This window comes from Lemur catta, chromosome 6, assembly GCF_020740605.2.
Source record: "Lemur catta isolate mLemCat1 chromosome 6, mLemCat1.pri, whole genome shotgun sequence".
Lineage (NCBI taxonomy): Eukaryota > Metazoa > Chordata > Mammalia > Primates > Lemuridae > Lemur > Lemur catta.
In genome coordinates, this window is record NC_059133.1 from 90,021,618 (window position 1) to 90,031,076 (window position 9,459).

At 32.2% G+C, this 9,459-nt stretch overlaps 1 protein-coding gene across 2 annotated transcripts; it reads left to right on the forward strand.

The window, feature by feature from the left end:
• The first annotated feature begins 3,192 nt into the window (after positions 1-3,192).
• LOC123640011 (NKG2-A/NKG2-B type II integral membrane protein-like) lies at positions 3,193-7,232 on the forward strand. 2 transcript variants are annotated; one of them, XM_045554330.1, is made up of 6 exons: positions 3,193-3,379; positions 3,770-3,862; positions 4,397-4,444; positions 4,940-5,091; positions 6,652-6,752; positions 7,116-7,232. In XM_045554330.1, exons 1-6 carry the CDS (start codon positions 3,193-3,195, stop codon positions 7,225-7,227), a joined length of 693 nt encoding a protein of 230 aa, XP_045410286.1. In that variant the 3' UTR covers positions 7,228-7,232. The 2 variants fall into 2 exon arrangements, with proteins under 2 accessions (XP_045410286.1, XP_045410287.1); XM_045554331.1 differs by lacking the exon at positions 4,397-4,444.
• Positions 7,233-9,459: the final 2,227 nt, after the last annotated feature.

Consider the following 9,459-nt stretch of genomic DNA (forward strand, 5'->3'; position numbering starts at 1 on the left):
CTCTGATTCAGCAGCTATGAGATCCCGTCTGAGCTCATTCTCCAGTGCAATGTCTCTGTGCAGACTCCGAGAAGCTCCCTGATCAGTCCAGAGGTCTGCAGTGGTGGAAGAATCTGCCTCACAGCTCCAGCTGTGCTGCCTGTTGCATGAGTATGGAGCCCCAGGGTTCTCTCCTCCTGTCCTTCCCCAGGTTTAGATGCTACTCCAAAGTTTCCTTTGATCTTGTGGATTGAATTGGTCTGTCACCTTCTCCTTTAATCTGACTATCTCGCATTGCTTCTTGCAAGTTTTACAGTGTCCTTTCCAAGAAAAGCCCCCTGTATGTAGGCATCTGCCTATAACTTTCCATCCTGTTTTTTGAAGGCAGCATGCATGGGCTGTTCCTAGTCCTCCATCTTGCCCCACTCCCCACTAAAGTTTTTGTCTTGATGTTCATGTGTCCTTTAACTTTTGCATTAAAAATCTATCTTTGTTTTTGTTCTCACTATTTTTTACTTAGGGGAAATATTTTTGAAATTTCTTTTGTCCCTCTTCTTACTAAGACTCAGCTTTTAATCATGTAAAACAAATATTTTCATTAAAATATAATTAGTCATGATGGAGAATGAATCAATGAACACTATAATAAATAGTTATTTAATATTTTAATCTATGGCATGCTGATCTATTTAAAAATTGATTAATGTTTCATCCTTCTCAGAGACATTTATTTTCATTGGAAATTGGAAAATTAAATATGTTTAAAAAATAAAATTAAATGCAAGAATTTAAGCCCTGAAGAAGAGAAATCGAGAAGATAAGTTTGGCATGACTGATTTTGTGCCAGCTACAATAAGGTGAAACTGTAGTAATTTCTCAGAATAATTAATGACAAATGTTAGTAAGTATCTCTTGATAATGTTACTATGAGTTTTAGAACTCTTTTCCCTCACAATAGATAATGATAATGATACTAATAAAATGTTTGGAGTGTTAAGATTTAGCAACCTAAAGTGGGGCTTAAATATCTAGGACACTCTTAAAAGCTAAGTTGGCAAATTTGTGATTGAGATGAGAAAAGGTTAACTGCATGGGTAGTCAAGTCTTCCCCCCCTCCCCATATCTCGTAAAATACGAAAGCAGCTTCTCACAGGCACTTAAAATGGACAAACTAAATGACACATTTTAGAATTCTACTTTGTCCTGACAATAGGAGCCCAAAGTCTCCTATATTTTGGAGGTGTGTGATGAGATCAACTGATTTCAAAGTAGCCCATGTGTGAGAATTTCCTGTTCAGACCTTCAGTGACACAGTGCTGAGAAATCTACTTTTTCCACTCTGAGCCTTCACAGGTTACTGTGAAGATCACAGATATTGTTTGTTCTTATCCTGGATTTATGCCTTGACATTTTTACGTTTTATTTCCCAGCTACCACAGGGCTTTTTATGAGAGTAACCTGGCCTCTGCACTAAAGGATGCACAACTTTCTGGAGACAAAAGGTATGTGTTGCTACTGTCTGTCTCTCAACTAGTCTATCTCTTTCAGTGGAAGTTTCCAAGTATTATGTGTGATGCAACTGAGATACAATCAATCTACACTAAAATTAAAGTGGAAATTTATTTCTTTATATGAAGATTTAGGGCAATAACCTAAAATATGAAATACGTTAGAAAATTCCTAAATTTGCAACAGCCTCAGGAGACCTAGTCAAGAGCACATAAACATATTGATATATCTGGGTAAGTTAGCAAACATAATTTAAGTGAAACCCCTAGACATCATGACAGTGAACAATTAAATTTGGATTTGTAATCATTACATTGCATATCATTGTATAATAACGTAATAATTTATATTTAGCTCAAGTATTATGAAAAATTGAAGAAATTTCTTTAACGATGAAAGTCAACCATAATTCCTCATACATTTATAGTAAAATAAATCATTTTTTTATTAAAATCAGGGCAAGGAAAATAATATAAAATGCTGAACTTAGTTATAAATAATCAAAAGACTTTTTACAAATTTATGAAATAATGCAAAAAAGATGTACCACACCAATATAAGAGACTTTTCTAATGATCTATTTTCCGTGGTTTAAAAGACATAAACGAGAAGCAATAACATCAATTGTGAATAATAGCTAATATTGACAGAGAATTTTATGTGCCAGTTTGAGCAGTAGACATTTGACATTCCTTATATTTTGCATGGTCTTTTTCCCACTTTAGACTAACAGACTAGGTTATAGATACCAACTTTCGAAAGGTCACATATTATGAACTGCAAAGCCAAAATTAATTCCATATCTCACTGACTCCAGAGCCCATTGACTAAAGTATTACATTATATGAATTATTGCAAATACCCACTCAAGTAAAGTGACCTTTATTGATGTTAACAAACATAATATCTTTCTGAAAGTTTGAAACAAAACTGTTCTTCCATAGATAGTTTCCATTTTTATTTATGTCTATGGTTTTATATTTTAGCAATAGAATCAATTGCTAATACTTCTGTAAATAAGAATTAAATTTTTTGTAGTGTCTCTAATACTGTTTAGGTTATGCATAAGCTTATTGTATCACCTACATTTTCCAAAATATAAAATATTCTAAATATTTTAATGATTTCCAGAAGTCTTCATCCATTCAAACAGAAGACCACTTGATAACCCTGAATTCATTTTAATAAATAAGTGTAAACTACAAAATAAAAGCAATTTAGTACAAAAGAATAATATATATGTCAATTTTCCTGTTCTCCATTTTAAGATCATTCAGTCTTTGCCATTACTGGCTTTTGAAATTATCATAAATCAGTGCATACATTTTTCTAATACAACATTTAAATTTTCAATACAGGTATTATATTGATGTAAAAATATATCTTTGCAATCAGACTTTAATAAGTATATTTTTGTTCATGGATTTCTTTATTCCTTGCTAATTTATTGCTTTTTGTTATTCTAGAAATTATATTTAGACAAATACAGAAAAATTTTTAAAAATATTTTACCCTAAAACACTTGTTTAAGCTCTAAGGAACTTAGAGAGAGAACTTTAGATTCTTCAATGCAAAATGAGAAGAAATACCTACTCTCCACCTCATTCATTTTGACTGTACTAGGGATCTTGCCATTATATAAACCATTTCACTTCTGAAGTCCAGGTATCATAGAGCACAGTCGGAGATCACACAGCAGCAGAGATGGATAACCAAGGAGTAATCTACTCTGAAATGAATCTGCCCCAAAACCCAAAAAGGCAGCAAAGGAAATCTAAGGACACTAAAAGCTCCATTTTAGAAACTGAATGGGAAATAACCTATGCAGAATTAAACCTTCAAAATGCTGCTCAGGATCTTCGAGAGGATGACAAATCTTACCGCTGCAAAGGTAAAGTACTTAATAGCTCCTCAATCCAATTGTTTCAGGATGTGTAGTTGGGGTGCAGGGGTGTGGGGAAAGAGCATGATATGCTCACATATTTTAATTCATGAAGACCAGAGCACTAAGTTGAGATATGGTATTTTAATATGAAATATGTGGACAAATGTTACTCCCACATTGTTGAAATTTGCAGTCTTAGTCGCACAACTCACAGATCACTAAGTTTACTGAAAACTGCAATGGTATATTCTGAGAGAAAGATTGCTATGGTAGATGTGGGTTTGGGGTCCAAGTTTATCTTTGATTCCCTGTGGATGTGGGGTCTCGTGTATCAAAATATTCTAACCAACCTTCTCTGTCTCTTCTTTCTCAGTGTTTCTGTTTCTCTCCTTGCAGATTTACTGTTACCTCCAGAGAAGCTCATTGCTGGCATCCTAGGAATCATCTGTCTTGTCTTAATGTCAGTGGTAATAAAACATGTCATTCCCTGTAAGTATGTTTCCGAGAATAAAAGAGAACTTTTCCTCTTAATGATTGGAAGGGCCTCTAAATATTTCATAATAACAGAGAATAGTATTCTGATTTTAACAGTATTGAGTATGTTTTGAACTAAATGAGGATTAGTTATTCTGATTTTTTTAAGGTATAAATGAAACAATAATTGCAGACAGTCTTTGCTTTTAATTATATGGATATTCAAATTTCCTAACTCACAGACATATTTTAGGAGACTTCAAAAGCTTACCTAGAAATAGAAATTAATGTTTGAAAGTGGAAAGATCAAATACTTACTGTATTATAACATACAAAGTAGACAGAAGTGGTGATGTTCAGTTTTGTAGGCTTTGGAAGGTTATTTTTCCCAAAACCTTCATTACTTTATTAACTTTTTCCTGATAAAATCAATTTTACTCAAGACAATTCTAATCCTAACTGATATACCAATTTTAAAACGAGAACTAAAATTATTGTGACTTAGATACTAATTTTTAATAAGGATTTCTTTCATATTTCTTGCTACAGTCACTCAGAAACACAATGATTCTTCCCAGACAATAAGAACTCAGAAAGGTACTGGTATAAATCATTTTAATTTTATATCTGTCTTTGGTTATGCAAAAATTAAAATCAATATTTTTGGGGTAAATAAATTAGGATATTGGGCAATAAACACTCATAAATAATGATTAAGGAGGGAATTCCATTTTCTTCAGGAAGAATCAATCTTGTGAAATCATTATACCTCTTTTTGCTATTTGACTCAAATTACTACTGCTATCATATAATAAAAGTAAAATAATTTTGCTATTCCACAAAAGTGGTTTTGTTAAGTGACTTTTCAGATATGTGCTAGGTAGATTTATGTTTCATATTTTGCTTTATGTGGCAACATAATTAAGGGATGAGAGGCTGACCCTTTTCGTTGTGTTAGTGGGATTTTTTATATTTACCAGCCTTTGAGGATGCAAAGATATGTATATATATTTCTATACTTTTGAAAATATGTTAATTTTCATTTTAAAAACTCATGTTTTGTCCAGATAGTAATTCATAATTTTTCCTCAGCATGTAATTGTAGTCATTGTCCAGAGGAGTGGATCACATATTCCACCAATTGTTATTACATTAGTAAGGAATGGAAAACTTGGGATGAGAGTGTGACGGCCTGTGCTTCTAACAAGTCTAATCTGCTTTACATAGATAATGAGGAAGAAATGGTAAGATGTTAAATGTTTTACGTACTTTATTAGAAGCTTATTGCATTCAATATGACTTTGTAGAATTCATCATATCGTACAATTTTAGTTTCCTTATGTTCAGGTCTATATAATATTTTGTTGTTTCAATTCATAATAGTTTATTTCAATTAATACACTGCTAATGCTCATTTAGTTATTACCAAGTCTTGCTATTTATGGAAAACCAAGCTTCTATAAATGCTTTTATTCTAAATTGAATTTTGCTATTTAATTGTACTAGATACAATCACATCATGATTATGCACACTGATCACAAAGTGAATGGACTCCTGTAATACAACTCAGATCACAAAATAGGCGTTTCCAGCCCCAGTAGCCTGGTCCATGTTCATGCCCTCAACACTTCTCCTACCTCGGCCTCAAACCACTGCCCTGACTGTTAATATTACAAATAAACTTTATGTGTTTTTGAATTTTTATAAATGGAATCATATGGTATGCACTCTGATGTCACTCTTCGTTCATTTGTATTAATGCAGTGAACTGTGAGTCTCATGCCTGAGGGACACAGAGGCTTCCGAGGTGGAGCATTTGTAGTCATGGGAGTCCTTTGCTAGTCCCCCTCAGCTGCATCTACCCTGGTGTCTCTTGGTGGGGGAGCAGAAGCACTTTCTCTGGCTACTTACTGTTAGCAGGTCTCCTGATAGATCCCCCTTGCTGGTGGTGCCAGCCTTGCTGGTGTTGCTGGCAGGACTCCCTCTCAGTACAGAGGGGGAATGAGCTTACCTGGGGCACCTCTCATTGCCAGGTTGGGTCCTGGGAACCAGCAGGCCTAGGTCACATTTTTCTGTTGGGTGGGGGACTTAAGATGCCCAGGTGGTGTGTTGATCCCTGATCCCAGAGTCCCAAACCACTCTACCTTTCTCTTTCCAGCTTTCAAAGTCTACTGGCTTGTGTTTTTCATAAGTTCCAGAATTTATGATTGTATATGATAAGGGGAAGCACCGGATTTGGACCACTGGTGTTCAACCAGCACCAACAGACAAAACTGGGAGGTTAGCTAGTTAAAGAATGGTGTGGTGCCCAGAAAATCATATTTTGGCTTATATATCATTTATTTCCTGAATGGCAGCCCTTTTAATTCCCTGCTAACCCCCCAAATCTCAGAAAAGTAGAAATATACATTGATTTAATATTACACTGATTTAATATCAGCAGGAGAAATGGATGTACAGTGTCTTGCAAGTCATTTAGATTCATTTATATTAGTTTTATCAATATTGGTTACTACTAAATTACATAGGTCATAATTTTCTTCATTAACATAAGAAGAAGAATGATACTACTGAGTATAAATATTTAAGAGTTCATTTTAAATGAAAATTATGATGTTTGTGAAAGTTCTTAGCACTATATAAAGGGGTTTTCAACTTTAAAACAGTAAAACAGTTCAACTTTAAAACTTTAAAACAGTAATTTTGTTTTGACAGTTATAGATCCAATAAGAACACACTACTGGCACTTTAAAAAATTGTTATTCAATAATTATTAAAATATACAATATTTATATTTCTGTAGAAATTTCTGGGCTCCTTTTCAAAGGAAACGTGGATTGGAGTCTTTCGTAACAGCAGCCATCACCCATGGGTGTCAATAAATGGCTCAAGTTTCAAACTTAAGTAAGTTTTTTTGAGTGGTGGGATATAGTAGAAAAAAATATAAATGGAGAAATTCAGGAGAATAGTATGAGGAAGTTTAAGTTGAATTAAGGACATGGTAAAGATGTAGAAAGTTAGTGACCTGCTGATACAAATATTAAAGAATGAACAACACTTGTTTCCCTTTATTGGTGGTTTTATTTTCTGTAGTTTGAGGTATGTTATTCAACTGTGTTCAGTTTTCATAATAGCCAACTCTTATTAATGTTACATTAAAATGTGATTAAATGATAAAATCCTTTCCTTAAAGAACATGAAAAATCCTGTTGTTTCATGAATGTCCCCATAAAATATAAAAGAAGTATGACTATTTCTCCATTACAGAATAGAGGAAACAATATATGGTAAACATCACTGTGCTGCGCTAGACTCACTCAGTCTTCAATCAAGTGGATGTGGATCTAATAAAACATATATTTGTAAGCATGAGCTTTAGAAGTAAAGGACCTGAGTTTGGCGTCAGCCAGGTAATATTATAATTTCTGAAATGGAAATAATATTATTATTGCTTAAGTCAATGAATTTTAATTTGTTTAATAATGAAGATATATTCAGAAATAATATTTGTAAAATAATACACACACCAGAAAGAACAGCATATCGTTGCTTTTGTGTCTGTTTTTTTGTTTTTTTGTATTTTTTGCTCAACATTCTACTCGTGGTATTCATGTGTTCTAAAAATTGCATGTTATGTTAATCTGTCAATATGAATATCAAGAATGGGCAAACCCTTAGAGACTGAAAGGGAAATAGTCATCGTCAAAGACTAAGGGGAGGTTGGACTAGAAAGTGACCACTAATTGCTGTATTTTTTGGGTGATGAAAATTTTCCAAATTGTGGAAGTACTTTGGTTGCAACTCTGTAAATATACTAAAATTAACTGATTTATATACTTTAAATAGATGAAACTTATGCTATCTACCTGACATCTCAATAGCAGTTATTTGGAAATATCTCCTGCAATTATGTTTGGGACTGCATTATTCTCTAAAGTCATAGTCAAAGATTAGTCCTCTATATAAAGTTAATTTTTCCAATCAATATCATGCTATGTGCAACAATGTATTAGGTTTTCTTTAATTTCTTTCTATCATATTTTGTATTGTTTGGTATTGAAGTCATACAGAAATACAGATATTTCACATTTATGCCTTTATAAATAGCATCCTCATTTTAAAATTTCCTTTAGTTATTTTGTTGCTGTAAATAGAAATACAATTGAGGTTTGTATGTTGATCCCATATCCAGTTACTTCATTGATTTTATGTATTAATTCTACCACTTCAGGTATAGGATTTTCTGGATTTTCTACATAAACCACTATTTTTCTTGTAACAATCACACTTTTCTTTTCCAGGTGCCACGAATTTTTTCTTTATTTTCTTTGTCTAGAATTTTATTTTTAATGATGAAGAGAAGGTACAATAATGGTTCTATGTATATCATATGTATTATTTCCTGTTTTTGATGAGAAGATTTCAACATTTCATATTTTTGAATTTTCTTATAACTTTTGCATATTCAAGCTGTTTTATAATATTCCCATTTTTCTTACAGATTTTGCTTCAAACCCTTGTTATATTTTAATATTTTTGTATCAATTGAAATGATATATACTTTCTCCATGTAATGTTTATAATCTAAACCACTTTTATTTCTTTTAAATGTTAAACAAGTTTTGGATTTCTGAGATAAAATCATACTGGTCATTCCATATTATCCCTTTAATGTAAATCAGTGCATACATTACATTAGAGTAACATTTATTTCATGATCCTTGTTCATAAGGAGATTCTATTATGTTTTTATGATTGCTACATACTTGAAAGCTCTTGCTATCAAGGTTACCCTGGGAAGCATTTATTTTTTGATAACCTGGAAGCCTTTGTGTAAGAGTACTATTTGTTATTCATTAGTGATGTCATCTGAATTTGTAGAATATATTGATAGGGATGTTTATATAACAACCTCAATTTGTTTAATACATATAGGTTTTACTCAGGTATCTGCTGTTTTACTACATTTTGAACATATGCACATTTTAGGAATTTTTTATTTCACATGTATTCATAAAATGGTTTCATACTTTTTGATATCTGTTAAAACCATAAGATATTCCTACATTTAATCCAGAAAAAAATTTGTACCTTCCCTAGTTCTTTCTTAAATAGTCTTTTATCAATTTTATTAACTGTTTTCAATAAAAATATCTTTGGCTTTGTCGATCCTCTATACTTCCTTTGTGTCATGATTTTATATTATTTGTTTTTTACTTTATTCTACTTCATTTGTATTTAATTTAATTTAATTTCAGCTTTTTTCCTTTTGTTTTCTTTTGATCCATGCTCAGATAATGCCAGTTCTGATTTCATTTTTTGCAATATATGAATCTAAGGCAACCAATTTTTCATAAGAAAGACCTCTGCTCTATTTTAGTCATAATTCATATAAAAATTGTGACTATCCATTGTGATAATTTATTTGGTTCTTTCTTTTAGCAATATGACAGAGTTAAAAATTATGTAGATTTTCAAGTTTTTGGCTATTCACTTCTATGTAGGATATCTGTAGTTACGGTATTTTGTGTGAAGCTGAAAATGTTCTACATGTCTGTTAAAATATGGCTGGTGTGATGGAGGAATTGATTTTAAGTGTTATTTATTTTTC